This window comes from Oreochromis niloticus, linkage group LG7 (assembly GCF_001858045.2).
Source record: "Oreochromis niloticus isolate F11D_XX linkage group LG7, O_niloticus_UMD_NMBU, whole genome shotgun sequence".
NCBI lineage: Eukaryota > Metazoa > Chordata > Actinopteri > Cichliformes > Cichlidae > Oreochromis > Oreochromis niloticus.
Genome location: NC_031972.2, coordinates 25921178 through 25944771, shown reverse-complemented (window position 1 = coordinate 25944771; position 23594 = coordinate 25921178). Strand labels below are relative to the sequence as shown.

Genomic DNA, 23594 nt, shown 5'->3' with positions numbered 1-23594 from the left:
AGACCAGCCAGCTCGCAGTATGGTGAAAATGTCTTCACACAGGCCAAACAGCTGAAAGCTGATAAATGACCTGTGTCTGCTGTATATATCTACATGCAGACCTGAACTCTGTTTCCTTTATGCTTATTTGTTTTTGGACACTTCTGGGCTTCTCCTACTAGTCGTATTTTAAAAGACACAATCATATGAATTATGGAGCATGTCCTCAAGCGTCTTACAGAAAGCGTGCATGAAGGGCTGAGAAAGTCTGCGGGAGATCCCTCATGTCTTCTCACTGTAGATTTTATGGTGGGTTGCCCCCAGCGTTTGTGGACTTACAAGAACTATACATCAAAGTCTGCGAGAGTGTGACAGAAGAATTGGGTAAGGCAGACTTTGAAGGGGAGGAGGAAAAAGAGAGATGTGGAAATAGAGAGAGATGCATTTGAATCAACGACACATACACACACAAACACACACTGATTGATTAATTATAACATATCCTTGATTGATTTTACTGTCCAGGGAGATATTGTTAACTAAATAAATGTAATCAAAAGCATTATTTACAGTAAAGCTCATGCACTCTGGCAGGCTAAATCGAGTTTACTACATTCAACCTTCCCAGGGGTGAATATCTGCATTTAACCAGTTTACGTGTGTATATTATTTATGCAGTGTTCCTGTGGCGCATCAAAAGCTATGTGTTAAATGCCACATAAAATAATTTTTAAGACTCAGAAAGGGCCACAGTCTGGTACTCATCACTGCTACTCCGGATTGGTGTGAGCAGGGCAGCAGAACCTGCTCAGAATGAGAACAAAAATGTGACAAATGGATGCTGTTTAGATGAAATTGAGATTTCAGAGTATAACTCCAGCATTGGCTCTGGAACTTTAAATAGTTCAGGAGGGTCAGTGGAGATGGGAAAAAGTATTACTGTGGATTTTTATCCATTTTTTAACAAAATGGTAAACATTTAGAAAGACAGCAGATCAAAAGATGCATTTTTTTATAAGTCTGAAAATAAAACAAGCATAACTTGTTTAATTATTTGGATTATGGTAATGTAGAAAATGTTGCTTTTTTGTTATGTAGTTTACTCTTGCACAAATATCTCTGCAACAAGTTATGAAACAGACCACAGAGGGTCTGACACACGCAATAGACAAAGATAAATCATTTATGCTGCACAATAATTATCGCTTTAGGATTTACATGACTTAATAAGAATGATCAAATATCGTCTCTCTGATCACACAACAACCCAGTAAGGCACACAACAACAATCGCATCGCTGCTCAATGCCATCAAACAATGCACTCGTCTGTTGAGTTTTATCCTGAGGAATTCAAAAGGTCTGCGGCCATTTGGCACAATGTTCTACAATAAATATCAAAATGCACACGCTACAGCAGCAGCGGCCAAAAAACTCAATTCAGTCCACGTCTGCACTGGGCAATGGCTCTTCCTATCATTATGCGATCTGACCAAGAAAATGAGCTAAATTTCTCTGGGAAGGAGTCTGAGGAAGGCGAAACACTTCAGGTAAAATGTGCACAGCAGACTGAGATGAGTAAATGGATATTTTAACCTTCTGTTAATATAAAACCAGATGACTGAAGCTTCTTTTTTGCCAGCAGGCATGCTGTGAGACACAATATTCTGATGCTACAATTATCATAATGTTGTGGCAATATGACTAGTCTGACTGGGACTGGAAGCAGCTCTAACACAGCAGAACTTAATGCTGCTGAGCAAAAATATATTTTTCATGTCTTTCCCCCTCTGGACCAGTGACGAATGACTGCTGTAATGGATCAGAATAAATGTGTGTATATGTGCAAGTGTGTCCATTCATACCAAGAACAAGAACACGATAAAATAAAAACAAGCATCAGTCATTTAAATGCGTTCAAATACTTTATACCGTTTACATCGAGTGACCAGTCTGCATACGAACTAGTTAAATGTGCTCTCAGTATGCTGGTCATTACAATAATGCACCTACAATACCTGGTGGATTTAAATATTATGCAACACAAAGGAAATAAATTAGTGCATTACCCTTTTTTTTTGAGAAGAAAGGAACCGCCTCGTACCACTGTTTCATATAATAATTATCTCTGTAGCTCAGCAAATTGTTTTGTGTTTTCTCTGATGTTTTCTCAAATATGGTGAAAATAGAAGTGTAATGAGGGGTACAACATAAAACATCTTTGCATTTCAGAGACACATGCAGATTCTCTACTTCACTGACCTAGCTTCTGCTGATATGTTTATTAATCCCCATGTTCTTTAACTCTTTGAGCACTCACTGCCCATGGTTTAATTGAAAATCTGCATCAATAATATTACTACTTAGATGATTGCTTCGACTACGACTGCTGCCACTATGGTGTCCTGAAAGGGCACAGTGGCGTCAAAGAACTGACTGAATAACCTTGGCTGTGATCTACTTTGAAATGTTCCCATGGATGATGCAGTGAAGAAGCAACCATGACGTCTGCCTGTCCAACACCAATCAAATGACCCTTTTAAACCCTTTATATACCAATTAACTCAAAGTTTCTTCATTCCTTGCCATTGCATTTTCAATCTGTCCATCCATTCACTTTCACTTATCCAATGCAGGGACATAGGATCTTATACCCACTGTCGCAGAATGAGAGGTGGACTACATCCTGGACAGGTCGCCAATCTGTTACAGGACTGACACAGGGAGATAGTCAATCATTCATATGCACCGATTAACCTAATACATGCATGTCTTTGTTACTGGGGGAGAAAGCCAGAGTACCAGGACAAAACCCAAACAGACACAGAAAAAAAACACACGCAAACTTCACATAGAAGCACTATGATATGATTTGAACCAAGGACATTCCTGCTGTACAGCGACAGCGCTAACCACCACACTGCTGTGCTGCCATGTATTAAAATATTAGTTGAATAAAGTCGCACTTAGGGAATAATAAGGACTAAAAATTGGATCACCTAGCCTTAATTAGCAGTGATTAAAACTGCACAATGAGGAGAGCTGGAAGAGTTCCAAGTTTACTATTTTTATGGCTTGTAGCAAGCTAATTCAAAATGTGTGATAGTAAACCCCAACCCACTTTGTGCCTTAATTATTACTTTATCTCTAAGTCTTGTGTTGTAAATGTACTCTTTGTCAATAAGACAAATTCAGGACTAAGATTAAGACTAAACAGAAAAATAGACAAATTGAAATTTATATTTAAAGTCGTATTTCTTACCACAAATTCATAGAGTCCCCAAAGTGGGAATGAGACCACAGTGTTTGGCCTTACAGGAAGAAAGTAGATAAATTGGCAGTCTGGTGCTCTGATCACACTCTGCCTGAATATCAGCAAAACAAAAGAGATGATTGTGGATCTCCAGAGGTCAGGTCTGTGTAACCATCCCCCACTTTACATTAACAGTAAGGAGATGGTGTGTGTCACCAGCTTGTAGTTCTTGGGGTTAATGTTCACAGGAAACTATCCTGGGACTCCAACACAGCTTTGGCCATCAGTAAAGTCCAACAATGCCTCTTTTCTTTCAGGAAACAGAGGAAAGCAAAGCTACCACAGAGACTGTTGGTCAGTTTCTGCCTATGTGCAATAGAGAGTGTTGCTGCCTGGCTCTTTAGCTGCACAAAAGGCAGAACAGGAAGCCATCCAGAGGATCATTAAAACTGCTGGAAAGATCATTGGGGCAGAGCTTCCATATATTACAACCATCTCCACCCACTGTTTGCAGCTACCTATCCTCACTGACTCTTCTCACTCTGCCCATCACCTGTTCCAGCTGCTCCCATCAGGCAACAGGTTCAGGTCCATTAAAGCAACGACTTGTGGAATGACAAACAGTTTCCATCCACAGGCAATCAGACTTCTTAATGGCTCGCATACACAACTCTTCCTGGCTTTAAATTACATAAAATGAATTTGTATTTACTATTTTAATTGTACTATTTTTTTTAATCATTTATTAGTTATTATTAATTGTTGTTGGAGAGCCTGTGCTGTCTCGTTGTTCTTGTGACAATGACAATAAAGGCAAATGATCCTGGCGGGTGTATCGATACATCCACTTGCAGTTAATCCATAATAAATTATTCACTTTTTTTTTTTTTTAATCCACTGGCACCAGAGGAAATTCGAGCAATCACGAAGTTAAGAGGATTTACCAACTGCGAAATACGGATGTCTCAAAGATTCTGTCTGACCCTTCCAGTATATATCGCTGTATTTCCGTTTCAGGGAACAACAAGCATACTGGTATTGTAATGTTACCATGATGGATGGTTAAAAGACGCTCTTTTGTATCTTTCTTCGATCTCCTGTTTGTGTAACACACAGACAAACTAAAATTCACGCCACTGCTTCAAAATAGGATTTAGCCCAAGAAATATACACACTTATCACTGACACATTTCTCGTGTAAGGATAAAAAAGCAACATCGATAAACTGTGCTTTATGTCTTAACCCAAGCCGCCCCTGAGACCTTCACGTTACGCACGACGCGCGTCATACATTAAGTAGAGTACAAGTGGGCTGAGAAAGGCGCTGAACTCCCCTTCTCTCCCTCCCCCCTCTCCCTCCTTCCCCAGAATCCTTTGAGCCAAATACTCATCCACTCTCTCAGTGTGCCTGTCAACGTGCGATCTCCTCTCCTGCCCGGGACAAAGCCGCACACAGCTGCTTTCTTTCCACAGTGTTCGAGAGTGCACGATCCGGAGCGGACCTCGGGTGTCTTGCTGCTGGAATAAATAACCTGTGAAGGACTTCTTATACAGACTGAGAATATTCAGTTTGTTTCTTCTTGTTGTGACCACTTAGGCGGTGATTACAAGTGTTATTTCGCAGAAAACAAAAACTTGAAATTCCTTAACGTCCCTACCGAAGAGAGAGAGAGAGAGAAACGGGTTTAATGTGTTTTATGTGCTTACGGTCAACAGTGAGGTAGACTGACTCGGGCACATTTCACAGAGTGTCGGCGTGTGATTTATCCAGTGGATGCGGCTGCCGGGGTCGATGTTTGAGCCCTGCAGGATCAGCCTGTCATAGGGCATCATGATTTCTTTGGTTCTTCACAAGTGGATGAGGAATATCTCTCCTAAGATGCTGCTGCTGCTGCTGCTGGTGGTGATGCCGGTATTGTGGTTTTTACCTCTGGCTGGAGCGGCTCCTTCTCTGACTACCGAGCAGCTGGACATGGGGGTGGTAAGTTTTCCATCTTTTTACACGGGGATAGGAAGTTTGCTACATTAACGTTTTTAGACATGCATGGGGAGTGGAAAGTTTTCAGACCTCCCGTGGGCATACCAACTCTCGGAAATGAGCAGTTTACCCTACTTTTGCATGTAGAAATGCCGTCCTTTCCATTTGATCCGAACTGTAACACCTCGCAGCGGTCCAGTGTCCCTAGGGTAGCCTGGCGTTGCAGACTAGGTGTAATGGAGAAAAATAGGAGACTGTTGCCAAAGCAGGAATCAGAGTCCCTGTAATGGTATTCAATAAATAAATGTAAATGTATTTGCCTTGGCGGCATATCGACCTCCTCCACAGCATGCTGACATAGTATATATCCTGCACTGATGAATGGCAAGCGGGGCTCCCTTCCAGCGCGACGACAACCTCAGCCATAGGACATTATTTCCTTTCCTCAGTAATGCCTCTAAAAGAGTACTTCAGTATATTTTCCCTAATGCTGAGTTTGATCAGCATGAGGAAAAAAAAAAGATAAGGTGCAAACCTATTACTGGCGTGAGCTGCTAGTTTAATAGTTTTCATTAGTTTACTGTGGTGATAAATGGAATTAAAGTGTGGAACAAGTCCATAATTGTAATGTGAATTTTACTATTTACACTCTGTTTTATGCATAAGCCTTCGTACAGTCAAAAAAAATAACTCCAATCCTCTCAGTGAACTGTATTCAGCAAATTAAAGCTATTATATAATATTTTCATCAGCAGCTTGGGCTCACAATACTTCCACTTTATATTTGGAGTTTAATGAGCTGCGGACTTGCAAATTAAACAAGTATCTGTTAATTAGGAACTCTTGAGACACTCTAATTAAGTGTTTACATTAATGGCTATATTACAGATCAACTTAACTGTCTCATTAGGTTTTAGTATTTCTTGTTATCTCCACATTGTTTTGCCTAATGTAAAACCATAGTCAGTCTCCCCATAGAGATTCATCCCTCCGAGCTTTGATGGATTCATGTTGTATTGCTGTTCATTCAGCTTGGGTCTCCCTGCATTCGTCTCTGCCAGCTGCTTGTTTGTCTTTTTTTTTTGTCGTTGTTGGTGGTGGTGATGGAGAAGATTGAGCATTAAGTCTGTTATCAAAGAAATTTCAGGGTTAGTTCTCAAGCTGGACCAGTTCCACATATTCCCTGGTGGATGTTTTGGAGACAACATTTTGTTTCCATGGTGTTCCATTCTCAGACCTGCAGACATGTTTTGACCTTCAGTTTCTCAGGTTTGAAGAATACAGTGTGTTAATTGCAAATGTTTGGTCACCATACCTTAAAGCCATCTTGATACTCAACAAATACTTGGTCTCTTATGTAGCCAGGAGAAACAGAACAATGTGTCCTTGACTGAAGCAGTTTTTCTTACCACATATTCATCAATTAAACCATCCTGGTTTGAGTTGAAAAGACTGGTTGGGTTTAATATTTGCTACTTCAAGCACTATCCTCATCAGTCATGTGTTTACAATGGCTCTCCTCAGGTTTGTGCTAGCTGCTTCACTACGAGTGGCTTTAGATGGGTTTAACTATAATGTTTAAATAATTTGTAGCCTATAAATAGTAGTGGGGGTAATGTCTAAGCATCACTGACAGGAGTGGTTAGACACATTGTTTTCATTACTGATTAATCGAGTAATTTCTGCAATGAAACAGTTAGTTGTTATGTCTAAAAGTCTAGAGAAAATAATGAAGAAATACCTGTCACAGTCTCTCAGAACGCAAGGTGACATCCACACATTTCTTGATTTTTCTAATCAACATTCCAGAACCTCAAAGTCTCCAATTTGTAATTCGATAAAGCAGAATAAATACACAAATTAACACACTGGAGAAGTTTTGCTTGAAAGCTGGGGCTTTATCGACGCTCTGACACCATGTCATTCCCTATCGTAACGTTAGCACCATAGACTCAACAGTTTCAGCATATAGCATGTTTGCAATACCAGGATTTTTTTCTCAGTATGTGAAAGCAGCTTTAGGATGGTCATGGGTAGGCAGATGAACACCATTCTCCCCTGTGATTGGTTGATTAACTTTTAAATACGACTTCTCCTGCATTGATGAAATCGCCCTCAGCTGTTGAAAAACAGGTGGATAATTAGTTGTTGAGGGTCTGAGTAGCTTCTCCCCTGCTCAGCCCAGTGGTTTTCATAAGTGCTATACATTTGGGACTCGGTCCACAAAAACAACCATCTACCCACAGAAGCGTGTCCTGATCTCCAGCTCTACTGCTCCACAGTCCCATTACGCTTCAGAGCCATTACTTGGCTTTTAGTCGTGCTGAATGTAGCGCTGAATGTATCCATCTCTCTTTGTAACCACTGTACACAGTGACCATAATTAACTGCACCACAAACTTAAGCACAGCTTTGAGGCATGCAGTTTTCAGCTTTGCTGTTATCTAGCCCAGTACATCACTGCAGAGCACCAATTTGCAATTTCAGCATATGAGGGAACTACTACACAACAGCTATAATGGTCCCTGCACTATGTTTTCCACTCATAATGTCATTTTAATCCTGATGGCTGCTTTCTACTCCAGTACAGAATGTCTGACTTCCTCTGGGAACTGTTTGTCTCTAATATTGTACTTGCTATTGCAGCTGTCTTAAGCTAGAAGTGTGGTGAGTGTAAGAGTTGTTGATAAAAGCACCTTAATTACGCTTTAATGCTATAAAAGTGTGGAAAAAATGCCTTTCCTGCATTTAATCTTTTAATGCTGAAAATGTTAACTTATTTATTTTTTCATGTCTTTAAGCAATAAAACAAAATAAGTGTGTGTATATGCCTGATGGGATAACCACTCCTTACCAGTATGCGTCTAACTCTCATTTTGCTTCATAATTCCTTTAATGAGAGTACCATCTGGTCTTCTGTCCACTGAGTAGAGAAGAAAAAAAAAGGAAACCCTGGTAGACGCCACCCTCTTTACCACTGCTCCCTTTTTTTTCCTCTTCCCTGCTAGACCTCATAATACTGAATTCTCATGCAACCGGCGTGCCCGGCCCCAACACTCCTCATTAGCTCTTTCTTTGCCTCTCATGAGTGCGCAGTTCACCAGTATTATATTCTGTCCCCTCAGTCATTCAGTCTCCTTCCTTCAATTTTCTTCTTCCAACCCAGATATAGGATGCTTTCTTTCTACCAGCACATCATGGTTCTTCTGATTACACGTAGAGGCCCAGGGAGAGAGGGAGCTCAAAGAGAAAGCTGGATGCAGAAACAGTCAAGGGAAGGAGTGATGGAAGCATTGTACACCGAAATGACTAATCAGCTATATATTATCAAAAAAACCCAACAAAAAAGGAAAGGAAAAGACAGCAGATATTGAAAGAAAAGCAGGAAAAAGTAAAATGCTACTTAATTTCTATCATGCCCGACTTTTGGATACTTTTAGCACTACCGTTCCACTTCCATCTTGACGTGTGACCCTTATGTCTGTACTACTGCGTCATGGGGATTATATCCAGGACAAGGGCATTTTTTTCTCTGATGTCAAGGGGTAGATTTCTGTGCAGCATTGTGTCATGATTAACAGAGAGCGAGAGAGAGAGCGTTCATCATGTAATATATAACACATTCCCGGCTTCTCGGGAAGAGGGAGATACTGTGGAAATGAACCAGTCCTTCAATCTGCTCCTTTCCAATCTGTCATTGCAGCTTTGCTAAGTGTAAAAGTTCTCTTGGGACTTGCAAGTTTCTGAGGAAACTGTCAGAGTTCATAATATCCTTAGAGCCCAATTCAGCAAGGATCTTAAGGGCCCTGGTGCTCTGTTGGCTGTGCTGTAGCATGCTGGTGTGGGAGTTAAGTGTGGCAGCTGCAGCACTTCTGCATGATGTTTTCAGCCAGCAAATGAATTTGTCTGTATTATTTAAGCCATGAATGTGATAGTTGCCTTGTTTGTTCAAACTGCTAAATCCCTTTCTAATATTGAAGTTCTGAATTTTCCTGACCTTTGGCTGGTTTCACAAAGATTGACTCTGACAATGGCTCAAATGTAAGTAATCAGATATCATTGGAATAATTTGCAACACATTTTGGGAAAATTAAGACACAGCTGGTCATGCAACCACATCAAAACACTTATCTTTATTTACTCCAGCAGAAAATGGAAGCGAGTCCATAAAACCAGTGCTCATTTCTATGTAACTCTCTGAGTTAAATTATGACTACCTAACTATACTGGCGAGTCTAAAATATCCTAGTAAAACAAGCCTCTAGTGCTCTGGGATGTGTTTTTAGTGGGTTTGCATGTGCATTTCAGATTTATATGCACCAAAACAAATTCACTCTTTTTCTGCCGTCTGACTTTATGTAACAGTAAAATGATTGAACTGGTTGGTGGCACAAGCACTCCAGGCTGGATCTTATCAGTTTATCTGCTTTTTATTTCAGCAGAAAAGGGTGGATATCTTAGTCTCAACACAGTAGTTCTCTCCCATCTATTTTTGTTTAGTTTTACAGTAGTGATGGATTTAATATTGTGGGCAAGTGAGTGATGTTTTCCACAACAGAGCTGCACGCGATTGGTTTGAACTGACTTCATTACTTGTGCAGGCACTCTCCAGGGCTCCCCATATAGAAAACCTCAAATCAACTCCATGTGGACAGTTCTATTTTAACTTCAGGGGCCCCGCCTTCCCTCTTGTCTTTGACCGGATCAAGGTTTTGGTTGCCGTTGCTATTCAAAGGGCCGACTAGATCTTGTAATTACAGTGGTTTCTGGTGTTATGGTGGCTCACATGCTAAAACCTAAAATAATCCATAGCCATGCCAACTGAACTGCCAATAGACGGCTTTAATAGCACGATCAAGAAAACCCAAAAGGAACAACAAAGCTTCTCTGAAATTGCTTGCAGAAATTGGCAGAATTATAATAAATGTGGTTATGTCTGTATGTGAATGCCACTTTCTTCTTGTTTGTGTGTTTTTGTTTTATAAGTTGTGTATAGATCTGTGTGTGTGTGTGTGTGTGTGTGTGTGTGTGTGTGTTGGTCAGTGCCACACTAGTGATCTCATTATTTGTCGTTACAAAGCAGTTGTCATTTCTGAACAAGTGAAATAGATGGTTGAAATAAAGAAAAGGTGAGGGACTGGATGAGGACAAATGTTTGTCATCTTTGGAGTCAACTTCAAGACCGCTATGGGTTCATGATCCCATTCGTCTGAATGTCCAAATAAAATGAGGAGAATTACAGGAGCAGGAAGAAGACCAAGAGAGATTGAGTGGGTGGCAGAGATAAGCTGCGCCTCCATCCAAATATCACTGGCAATTAGACCTACTTTCTCTAGTCCACTGTTGATACTCAAACTCCTATCAAGTGAATATAATGAGCAAGTAACAATCTGCAGAATTTTAAGAGGCACTCGTGATCCTGAAAATTGCAGTTTATTTGACTGTTTGAATCGCATTCTGAAGTGGGCTTAATTTTGCATTTGGGTTTATGGTAAGAACAGAGCTTTGCTGTTTCGGACTCAAGTTTAAAATAGAGTCAAACACAGCGATATGGACACACTTGCATGTGTGTGCATGCTCTGTGTGTATTTTTGAATGAGCATGCTTAATGTAGACATGACAGTTGCCAACATTCCTCAGCTAAAGCTAGACAGACATCACTGTGAGGATCACTATAGAAACGTGCAGCAGCTCTTTCATGGCTTTATGAATTGTGTACAAGGGCAGTCCATATATACATCCTTACATATATAGTCACTCCTTTAGCTCTGAACTTAATAAGGCCCCATCCTATCTTAAAGACGTCTTAGTACCTTATTGTCCTAACAGAGCACTTCACTATCAGACTGCACTTACTTGTGGTTCCTAGAGTTTATAAAAGGCGAATGGGAAATTTAGGTGTGATTTTTTTGATAGTAATTTAACATTCGATAAGCAAATAAATAATGTGATCAAGACCAGCTTCTTTCACCTCCGCCTACTTGCAAAGGTGAAGCCATTTCTCTGTTTCAGCGACTTTGAAAAAGCCATCCATGCATTTATTTCATCTCGCCTTGACTTCTGCAACAGCCTCTACTCTGGTGTTACCTCGTCATCTATTGGCCAACTACAGCTGGTTCAAAACGCTGCGGCAAGGCTTCTGACTGGCACGCGCAAACGAGAGCACATATCTCCTATACTTGCCTCGCTACACTGGTTGCCAGTTAGTTTTCGAATTGATTTTAAGATTTTGACACTTGTTTTTAAATCATTGCATGGACTAGCTCCTATTTATCTTTCTGATCTTTTAAATTGGTATACTCCGGGGAGATCTTTGAGGTCTGTGGATCAAATGCTGCTAGTTGTCCCTAGGTCTAGATTAAAACACAGAGGAGATCGGGCTTTTGCTGCGACTGCTCCGAAACTGTGGAATAAACCGCCTTTACATATCAGGACCTCTTCAACACTGGATACTTTTAAAACTCATCTAAAGACCCATTTTTACTCCTTGGCGTTTAATTCTGTATGAGTCTGTCATTATTTTATTCTTATTTTTTCTCTTATCTTTGATTTTACTTTCTTTTTAAAATTTTATAGAATTTTATTCCATTGTAGAGTACTTTGTTCAACAGCTGTTGTTTTTAAAAGTGCTATATAAATAAAACTGATTGGATTTGATTTGATGGGAGGCAGAGCCATCAGCTATCAGGCTCCTGTGAAACCAGCTACCAGTTTGGATTCAGGAGACAGACACTCTCTCTACTTTCAAGATTAGGCTTAAAAATGTTCCGTTTTGATAAAGCTTAAATGTAGGGCTGAGTCAAGTGACCGTGAACCATCCCTTTCTTATGCTACAATAGTCATAAGGCCATTACGCACCAAGCAAGTTGCAGAAAAGTGACATGAAACTCAGAATTTTTCAGACACAAACTTGTGAAACTTATATACATACTGAATGTGTTGCATTATTTTTTGAATAATTCACCCTAAAAAAATGCACTGTGGAAAACACAAGCGATGATGAGCTGATCCTAATATTTATAAACAAGGAAAGGAAGAAACAGATTCTGGGTTCATACAATTCTCCAGTGAAAGCACCAGCAGGGAGAATTTCATGGTTTGATCGAGGAGTTGAAACTGGTCTGATTGGTCAGATCTGTTTATTTGCATGTGAAAATCAGAAAAATCAAACTTGATCCAAAAAAGAATAAATGCCACAAATTTGTCCTGCATAACTACATGGTCAGTGTGAATGGCCCATTAAGCATAGCTGAGTCTGAAAAATATTTCTAATGCTCAAAACATTTGCACAAATATTACACACTCGGTATGTAAAGGCCTGTAGACTGCTGGTGGGCTTCCCAGGAGCATTTTACTTCACTCATCTCCTTTCCGTCTCTGTGTGTTTATACTCCTCTACTGCATTTAATCATTAGCGATTATTAAACTTTGGCTGTCTCTCTCCTATAGTTTGCCTTTTGTCTTGTCTCCCTTCTCTTCCCCCTCATCCCCAATCAGTCGTGGTGGATGGCCGCCCCTCCCTGAGCCTAGTTCCACCCTATGTCTCACCAAGTGCTTGCTCATAGGGGTTTGGTAACTGTTGGGGTGTCTTTCTAATACTGTAGAGTCTTTACTGTACAAAGTGCCTTGAGGCAACTGTTGTTCTGAATTAGTGCTATTTAAATAAAACTGAATTCAATTGAACTTTAAAATGGAATTACATAGATGAATTTGCAGACTACCTGATCATGGAGCAAACATATTGATGCAATGCCACTCTATTATACTGTTCCTAGTTTATGTAAAGTGGATTTGATTGACAATTTTCCATACCACTAAAGGTCACAGAGATTAACAGTGATGTACATGTGACACTGATTGCTGATTATTTGAATGACAGGCAATTATATATCACCGTATGACCTTTTTGTTATAGTTCGAGATTTCCCAAAGTTGATGCAAGCAAAAGGAACAAAAACAAAGGCTGCTTTCAGATTTTTAACTCAACATGTTTCCATCACTCGGCTGCACAGTTGAGGAAGTGTTTTTCTCTAAACATCCATCAACTGGATGTGTGCAATGCATAGAGACAGATAATTGCTAAAAAGTGCCATGTGACACAGATCAAATACTTGAATTTCACCTAGCATCTGGAGCATAAACTGGAGTAAGGCCATAAGAGGACATGTTTATTGAGTGAGATTCCATTTAAAATACTCCAAAAGGCTACAGCATCACAGACGCTGTCCCGTCGATCAAAGCAGCCGCACCTTCCATCTTTAAGCTCGAACAAAATCAAAACAAGTGAGTTGTTTAAAAAAAATCAAAAGGGGGAAACTATCCAAAATCTTGTCTTGTACCAGGCTGTAAACATGCATTTTAACACTGTTGATTTGGGGCTTACTTTTACAGTCAGCCTCGGTGGGCTGCAGTTTTGGCACTTCCATGTTGGCTTCCTCGTGTTCAGTCTGCAGCAATATTAAGGTGGATATTGCATGTCAAAGTTAAATCAAGAGGAATGCCGGGATCCAAGATTTCCCAGCAGAACATTTCTTTGTAACATGATTCATGCTGTACACTCAACTTTCCAGTGGGTTTCTAATGTTGTGGATAATTGGTGTATAGGTTAACCCATAGAAACAAACAAGCTAAAGTCTAATTCTGTCAGGTCTGTTATGTATTTGTGTGTGACCTTCTTTTATCCCCACTATCAAGGGACACTGGCCAAGCTTTATTCAGTCCATGTGTCTGTTGGGCTTTCACTCATTGCCATGCCACATTAGCACCCACAGAGAGAAGAACTTCAAAGAAGGTTTGGGGGCTTTTTACCCTCAATGGAGACACTGAAACTTATGCTTATTAAATTAGGCTCCAGTTGTAGGGGGGCTGTTCTAATTGGCTCCATCAGTTTGTTTATCTTTAATCTCTTGCTGACATTTTAAGTCCTCTTTCTACTTGGCATCCTGTTTTACCATCTCCCACTACCCCATTTAGTCACAAAGGTTATCTACCCTTCTGTTATTGATGCATGTGCATATTAGAAAAGAAACACGAGAAGTGGACTTCTAACAGTGAAATTGTAATAGATTTGTTTTCAGAAGTGAGGAGAAAGACACATTACACAAAATGTTTTGGGTACTCGGTTGTAGATTTGTCTCTTTAACTCTGCTGGAGTTTTCATCAACTTTGGCAGCAGTCAGTATATACCCTCTGTCTTCTGCCATAAAGTGAAGGTTAATTTGTACTGTAATTTTTAGGCCTGCCATTAATACCCTTTGTACTGAAATATGCTCATTTTGGAAAAAAGAATGCAGAGACTTGTGTTTAAACAGGTGCATCCTTCTGGCCTCTCAGAAATGAGGTACAAGTTGCACAAATTAAGCACATTTTTCTCATAGTAAACAAGATTTTGTGACAAGCCGGTGGCTGTCTCAGCAAGGAGGTTTACACACTCTCTGACAAAAAGCATTCTTCAAAAAAACAAAACTGCAAGCTGTTGTGGGCGTCATTTTAAACAGTGTGTAGGTGTCCCTTTTATAATTTATCATATGAAACCAAAGCATTTCCCACAGAATTTGTTTCTGTTTGTTGCAGTAATGGGGGTGGATATGCATTCATGCAAGCACATGTATGGAGGTGTAGACCCCATACCTTCTTATATAAATAATTAAGTAGCACCATATATTGTGACTTTGTGACAGTAAATTATGAAGCAATAATTAGCATTCTCTCCAGTGAGTACATGGACTCCAACTTGATCAAATAAAGCATTAAGCAATATAATCAGAGTTTCCCTGACCCTGTAGACTCACTAAACTTCACAGTCTTGGACTGCAGTTGATGACAGTAGTCTTTGTTCTGCTCTGCTGCCTCGGTGAGGTTGGCATTTTGCCACGTGAACTAATATCCATGTGCTGCAGGTTCTTTTTAGAGAGGCACTCAAGCAAAAAGTAGATCTCCAGAGCAAAAGTATGGTCAGTTGTAAATAGCTGCAGTCGAAGTTGGAGTCCATCTGATGCCTTACAAGTTTCTTTTTGCATAAGGAACTGAGTGATATCAGGGACTGCAACCACAGGAACCTGGCCAGCAAGCCTGCCAGAAGATAAGATGCCATGATGGGAAATATGGGGAAATAAAGGCGTTATTTACTAGTAAATAAATCACAGTCACAAAACATGCAAGTTAATATACTGTCATAGTACTGGGCCTGCAGTGTTTTGTGTATCTTAGTTTTATTCTTTGATTGTTGTATGATCTCAGTGTTTCCTGTTTTATTTTGAAAGAGTCTGTGTCTTTATCATGTGTTTAGATTCGCTTCCCCTGTAATGTCCTTAGGTTCATTTGTGTCAGCTGTTTCCTCATGTGTTTCCACTCCCCCGATTACCCCTAGTGTGTATTTAGTCTGTGTGTTTCCATTCATTCATTGTCAGGTCGTCTGTTATTCCACGCCATAGTCGTCATAGTTTTCACTGTTTCGTAGTTGCTCATAGTCTGCTGTTTTCTACAGTCATTGGTCTGCTCTCAGTGTAGTTGTCGTTTTCTGTTTTCCTCCTTAGCGTTCTTGTTGTTTGCCTTCAATCAGCCCTAATAAAGACTCGCTTTTGTTTTGCCAACCAGCTTCATCTCCTGCAGTGTCTGCTCTTGGGTCTGTTTAAAAAATACATTGGCGCACCCCGCCGTGACATGTACCTAAGCACCCATCTCAAGTAAACTCTGTATAGTAAACACAGATTTTGTGTTTTCTCCATCCATTAATGCATTTTACATTCCATGACTCCTGAGTTGACCATGTTCCATTATTAGTAGTCAGAAAAGCAAGGAAAACAGGATTTGTTTTGCTCACTTGCAAAGTCGACCCATTCATCAATCATTACCAATACATCACATTGCAGTTGTTCTTTTTGTGGCCCTGAAAAACATTGGCATTTCCAACTTCCATCTTCAAATGGAATGCTGTGTATATCCCAGTTGCCATAGTGTGACAGGTGGACTACAGCCTGGACAGGTTGCCAGTCTATTGCACTGCTAACATAGATAGATGAACAGCTATTCATGCTTGCATTCAATTTAGACTCACCGGTTAGCTTAACATACACGTCTTTGGATCGTGGGAGGAAGCTGGAGTAGCTGGAGAAAACCACACAAGCACAGAGAGAACATGCAAACTCCACAGAGAGGCCTGAGCCTGCCAGTGGATTTGAACCAGGCGTCAGTGCAAGACTGTGCTGTGTTTTATCTAATTCTGCTTATAATTTACACATAGATTTGTGCTTACATATGCTTGATCGTTGTCTAACTAACCCAGCATATTGCAGTTCGTATCACACTAGTCTTTTGTCCATCCAATCACCTGCATTTTCTTCTTCATGAATACAGATTCAGAAGGGTGAAAATGTATCACATTTTGGGTCCAATTTTGTTTAAGTCTTTTCTTATTTATTCTGTGTGCTTTTTTTACTTTCTGTATTACTTTTTCTGTGACTCTGTTGACTCCTTCTGTGTCTTTCCTCTTGTGTATTCTCCACTGTTGTCTCCATACCTCTTTCTCTAGACATCTCTTGTCTCTGCACCCTCCTTGTTGCTTCCTCCAGGAACAGACATGAGTTCAGTCTCATCTTTTTGTATAGCGAGCTGTCCTTAAGCCAGGGATTAAATGATTCATTTACAGTCATATTTTAATCCTTGTTGTCATGCTCTCACACATACAAACATGCAAATTAGGACAGATTTTCCTCCCAAGTGTCTGGGAAAATGACATTCACACCTCCAACTGAATGGAAACTTGGTGTCAGAATAAGCTCATCCATCAGAATGTACCACATTCTTTCAACTAGTCAGACTTGTATCCCATTATATGCACATTGTGTATTCACCAGAGCAAAAATACTTCCTGAAGTGAAGTGATTGAGTGTTTCAGCAGGGTAGCGGGTGTGCCATCTGCTTGCAAAATAGTGTGTAGCTGTGGAATCTTACATTGAATGCCATCCTTGCCTCCATTTTCAGTCTTTTCTGTTCACTGCATACAATTTTTGCAATCCAGTTCAATTATAAGCCATTTTAACTGAAAACAAAGTGCCCTATGTGCATCAGTGGAACAGTATTCTTCAAATTTTTTGTGCCTTCTTGTGCTAATGTCAAGAAATATGCCAGTTAATTTTGATTTTGGACTTGGTATTTGTGTTTCTAAGAGGAAACCTGCTTTTTTTAAAATAAATAAATGGCTTGTCTTTAGCCATTTAGTCAAGAGTCCAAATAATTCAAGCTCAGGTTTGACATTTGGCAGCGGCGTCCACGCTACGATCAGAGCTGTAACCCTCTGACTCTGGATTCTTCTTTACTCTTTTTTCCTTGCAGGAAAGATATTCTGTAGCAAAGATGGACCTTGTTAAAAAGAGGCCAGTGCTACCATTGCAATAAATAAAAAAGGACAATTTATTCCTAAGTATTTGTACTTACTAATCTGTTTTTAATGTTTGTTCTTTAGCGTCCACTTAGGAATGGGTTTAAGAGCTTATATATACTGTAATCTTTTTGACGCCTACTTCCTATAGAGCTTTTGTCACATCTCTTCTTAGCAGAGGTGGTGCTATGTGCCAGATCCATTGTGGCTCCCTTGGAGAAATTACATAGTATATGGATAAATAGTGCTAAATATATCAAGTGGGCCACATAATTTGAGGTCTACAAAGAAAGTCATGGCGTGGATGTAGGTCCATTCAGTATATAAGCCTCATTGTTTTTGGTTCTTGTGATCTTCACTGAATAATGCTCAGCTTTTTAAAAGAGGCGAGTGGTCTAAGCTGGACTTTAATTTAATGCTGCCATATATCTCGCTCCTTTTACTTCTGCAACAAGAAATTGAATGCTTTTCATTACAGCTAAAATCATCACACATACTCTTACAGAATCAAAAGAAAGTAGCTAATAATGAAATTCTAACAATAGGTTTAAAGTGTTTTATGACAGCCAAAACTGTCTAGCTGCCTAACCGCTGTTGGTAGTCTATGAACATCTGTCCCAGTGTTCATAAACTACTCAAATAAAGAAAGACTTTAACTACAGTTTCCTATGGGAAACATTTAATTAGCGAGCATATATAGGAGCTGCAAAAACCTCAAAGGCTGACGTATTTTGTTTTAAATAAGGTTTAAATCAAGCTGTGATGTGCACACTCACTTCCACACACTAACATGATCTTAGCAAGGAAACTCTTAGTTGTGAATGAAGACACAAAGTTTGCCAAAGTAAACCGTGGGGTGGATCACCTACAACAAATCACCTTCACCTAGCTTAGCTTGGTTGTTGAGCTTATTTTTTGTTTTGCCTTTTGGTTTGTTTGGTTGGTTGTTCATGTATTATTTAACTTTTTTATATGTACAGTCAGTTATATATCTTAGAAAGAAAACTGGAATTTGCAGAAATCGTTATCAGCAGGTCAAACTTAGGGAGAAATCTGAAATTGTAATTGGCCGAGAAAACTGCAGTCGATGCATAGTTTTAGCATGGGCCCTTAAAAACGCTGCCCCACTTCGAGGATTTTAAACAAGCTATAAACCTTGAACACATATTCATGGAAACATGCAAAAAAAATGAGAGGGGTAAGTGCTCACTGAGAGGAAAGGTGAGCTGAGGAAAAAAAATGCATTAAAATAGACGGATGATTTGCAGGCCTGGATTAATTCTCACTCTTTCACTTGCTTGGCAATCCAGCCTCAATTTTCTGTTCAATTAAATGTGTCATTCAGGCTGCATGTCATCCCCAATTTCCCTCTCTTTCTATCCCCCTATATTCTCCCTCTTTGATCTTATCTGTTTGCACAAATGAGACTAAATCTTTAATTTCGTCAGTAAATTGTGTTTACACTCAGGATATGCCTTTGGAATGGTTTCAGGAGCTTCTCAGTCAAATACACTTAAGCAAGCTCTCATTCCTTGGATCCTACATCATCCCAGTGTAATACTTTAAGTAAACTATCTCTCAGTATAAGCTCCTGCTATAAAACGCTAAAGCTGTTACAACTGCTTTGAATAATGATACCATCTTAGCGCCTGCTGCAGAACCCATGGATGTTCTGATGAAATTCAGTTGAAAGAAATGTCCTCATTGGAGAGCAACATTAGAAGCAGAAGACTGTTTGATGTGAGACATTTACATCTGTGTGATACACATTTATAGTCTCATGTTGCTTTTAAGTGACATTTTTTTTACAGACTGGAAAGATTAGCATCTCTGTCTAGTCAAAGCTGTTTCTTGATTATAGATCTTTTGGGTTTTTTTTTTTTTTCCTCAGAACTTACCTCCCAGATCCTGATTTTAACTACTGTAGATTTCTCTTCTCAAACAAAACGTTTGTATATTCATAATAATTACACGCATGAGGAATTTTCTTTTGCTATGTGGTTTGGAACTTGTACAAAATGTTTTGTGGCACTAAAGAAAGAGAGCACAATCTGAGAAATCAAAAATTATATTAAATACCTGGAAATACAAACATGTATTTCTTTGCCAGTTATTTGAAATTGCTACCAATCAAATATCAATATGTAACCCTTGTATTACACTGCACATAATGGCCATATTTACCACATTTGATGTCCATGTCTGTCGAGATTCATTATTTATCTGGTCGTGGTTGCTCTCTCTGAATGCCACTGGAAGTGTGAAATTATGCCCGGTCGGGCTATGGATGTGCATCGAGAAAGGGGTCATTTGAAAATAAAGACACTACCAGTACGTATTTTGTGATTATTTTGGTTCAATGTAGGTGCTATAACTTTTATAACAAGCCATTACTCTTTGATCACACAGTAGACTGCAAATGAAAATCATGCTATGAAACAATTCAGGATACATTCCTATCAAGATTCAAAGAAAGGGATGCAATAAAACACTCATCTTTAAAAGTTGCCAGTAGCAACTAGTTGCTTTCAAGGAGTACAGTAATTTTGATCATTTTTGGCTACTACATGACCAAAAGCAATTTTGACCACATGCAACAAACTTGCAATCTTGTTGCCTTTAAATGGTTACTTTAAAGACAACAAGCAGGTCTACGATCAATTGCTATCAATGATCAGTGGGATAGGATGGCAATGAAATGACAAAAAGAGGGTGCTGGAGTCTGGTATCTTGTATATTAGCATGATTAACTGCCACAAATTGGCAAAAATCCCAAATTGGCAAAAAAACCTTCTACATACAGAAATTTACATTAGCTGCTTATATTTAGTCCAGTCCAGTAGATTCAAAACAGAAAAAAAGAAATTTGTCCTCCACAAACAGTTACTTTGCTGCTGCAGGATGATTTAATTGCAAAATGACATAGACACTAGGTAGACTTATTTTTATATACAAATAAATTCAGAATAGAACCAGTTGGCAGCTGAGTCAAGCATTGCAGACAAGTTATGATCACCAGCAATTAACACACGATTGTCTGTAATTTTCTTGCAATTAAAAGTGGTCACTCAGAGGTTGAGGACGTTGCACCCAGTTTCAGGCTTTTAGCCACATTTCTACACAGTGATCTTTCACTATTTTTTTCTCTTTTTATTCTTTCTGTTACTTCATATGTGTCAAAACGCACACAGTCAAAACGCAGCTACAGATGGGACTACATGTTATATGTTCGACTAATGTCTGAATGTTTTAATATGTTGGAGTTAGGGTAAGTTAAATTAGTATGTGCAATATTCCCAGTTTCAACCTTTGCTTTTCAGACACAAACGCAACAATACAAACCGGTTAACATGCCAGATTGAAATCCCCCATCCACTCAGTGCTATTTGACCAGCTGTGCTACTTAATGCAACAGCACAGAATGTTGTCAGAAAGAATTAATATTAGACTACAGTAAGTTCCTAAGAAAACAATCTGGTTTGATAACAGATTTTCTTCTGCTTTCCTGCTGTTGTCTGCAGTGCATTACCTTTTTTTTTTTTTTTTTAATTTCTGTAAATCTCCATACAGACGAGGAGGCACGTTGTTCCACTGAGATCAGCAGCAGATTTTTGTTCTTTATAAGTTAATAAATGTGTGAAAATGTCTCGGCTCTGTGATGCTCTTCACAGCATCTGTGAATGATGCAGTGAATGACAGTCAGGTTAGGGTTAATCTTTTCACTCAGGAGTGTGGTTGCTCCTCTCTGTTGCCCCATCACAGCAGCTGCAACATCATCACCATTTAAGCCAAAAAACCACACACGTGACATTTCTTCAGCGACGCCCTCATAGCAAGGCATTTTAACAGCTTGGGGTCTGACATCACATGTTTTGTGTTCTTCTACACATCATACATGTCAGCTGTTACACACAGAGATTACATTAACATTTTTGCATAAATCGCTCCACATGAGTCTCAGTTCTCAGGACCACACACAGTCCCCAATATTTTCTAAAAGAGGAGTTCACTCTTATATTATAAACATATTGATTCTTTGTCAGCCTCTTCTCATCTTTCTGAGCAGCCACACAGTTTTCAAAGAGAAACAAATGCTTAAAACCTGCACTTAACTTACATGTACCCTCATTTTTGAGCTGAAAATTTGCATTGCTCTTGGTGATAAATGAAATGAACCGCCGGTGCCTGTTTGTGTAGAAATGTAGGAATTATAAATTAGCCCCCTGTTAAGTTCTGGCCAGTCTGACTGAAACAGTCACAACTGGTGGTGAGTCCGCGCTTGGCTCCAATACAAAACTACACATCTGATCTAGATGGCAACAGGTTTGCAACAGACGGCAATAGATTTGAGATTTTTCACAGTTAATTGCAGTATTATCGTAAACAGATTGCATTTGAGTGCCAAGTTGTCCCAGTTCAATCAGAAATTGATAACAGACTGACTCTGTTGTGTCAAGATGGCGATAAAACGGCAATAAAACAAAGCTGACGAAACCAACTGACTGCGAGTAGTCTGAGACTTGGTCCTGTCTTTGAAATGGCCATTTAAAAGGTGAAGAGATTGCAAATTAATTGCACACAGCTGCAATAATTTTGGTCGTGCAGCAGTCTCCAATCACTCTTTTCCCTAGTGTGACTGTAGCTTAAAGAAGATCCACATCGCTAACTTCAAACATCAGTAGACACGTTCTTTTTCTGCTTCTTATGACTCTTGCATCTTGTGTATGAAACATTTTCTGCCGTGCTTTTCTGACAAACAACACTAAGTCTTCTTATTTATTCGGCTGCAGTAGTAGGACCCAAGAAGATGCTTACTTAAACATCCTTAATTGGCAGTAATTAATGGACTTGCACGGTGGTATCTAAAAAAAACAAAAAACTTTACATTTAGTGTAAATCCACAATTTTCTCTCTAACCTTTAAAAGTCCAAGAGGTGTGCCACAGATCTGACCTCATCCTCACGCTATTAAGAAACAATGTAAACACATTAATAGACTGTGCTACTTTGTGACCCTTTGAGCGTCACAAGGTTGAAGGGTTAAATGTCTCCCAGTGACTCATTTCCTGTCAGTGAGGCTGAAGATGAAGGGACTCAGCAGCTGTTCACCATGGCTAAACAGGGAGGTATTGTGGGGCAGAGGAGATCAGATGCACTGATGCAAAACGGATTCTGCTTGGAGAGAGGTTGTTGCGATGATACCATCGTCACAGAACTCATTATGTGTGACTGCTGGCTGACAGCCTAACGAGACAGGAGCAAAAAAACAGGATGTGATGTCACAGAGCAATCATAGTCCAGAAACACTTGTGTTTCCAGGATGTTGATGAAAAGATTTTTCACACAGAAAAATGACATCTTCTGCTTTTTTTTTTTTTTTTTTTTTAGTAGACATGCTGCACACTGCAGCCAACATCTGGTAAGGAGTTGAAAAGCTCCTTACCAGAAAAGCTTGTTTACTTCTATTCAGTGCTATGGCTCTGGCCTTCCACAGGTGTATATAGATAGATAGATAGATAGATAGATATATAAGAGCAGCAGCAAGACCCCCCAGGACAGATCATAGATGGCATAAATGGTAGCACGTATGATAACAATTAAATGAAAAACAGCATGAAAACAAGGAGCTGAGGTAGTGGTGGGCTCCAGAGAGCCTTGGAGAGGCAGTTAATGGCCCGTTTATAGCTGCCACATTGATTGCTTTGCATGCAAACAGAGAAGTCACCCCAGTACTGTACCCTTTATACAAGCACTGAGGGTGTAAGTACTTGTTGCACTACGATAGGAGTCACACTCAAAAAAACGTCATATCTCCACTAGTATACGAGAAGTCAAAACCGCAAGCAAATAAGCTGAGTTTTTCCAAGAAAATGCTGTTTTCAAACTTTTGCAACATCTCCTGCTGTACATTCTGTCAGTCTCTGAGCTTCTGTGCTGATACTTCATTAAAGTGGCTGTAAAAACCAACAAGACTGTAAACTCATGTCTCCAGCCCAGCTGTGGCAACA

At 39.6% G+C, this 23594-nt stretch overlaps 1 protein-coding gene across 1 annotated transcript in view; it reads left to right on the top strand.

The window, feature by feature from the left end:
* Positions 1–4510: 4510 nt before the first annotated feature.
* Positions 4511–23594, top strand: part of LOC100710573 (matrix metalloproteinase-17) — a 91487-nt gene continuing 72403 nt past the window's right edge. Inside the window, exon 1 of the mRNA XM_013270785.3 lies at positions 4511–5211. Within this exon, the coding sequence (XP_013126239.2) occupies positions 5062–5211 (150 nt within the window). The 5' untranslated portion in view covers positions 4511–5061. The remainder of the gene's footprint in view (positions 5212–23594) is intronic.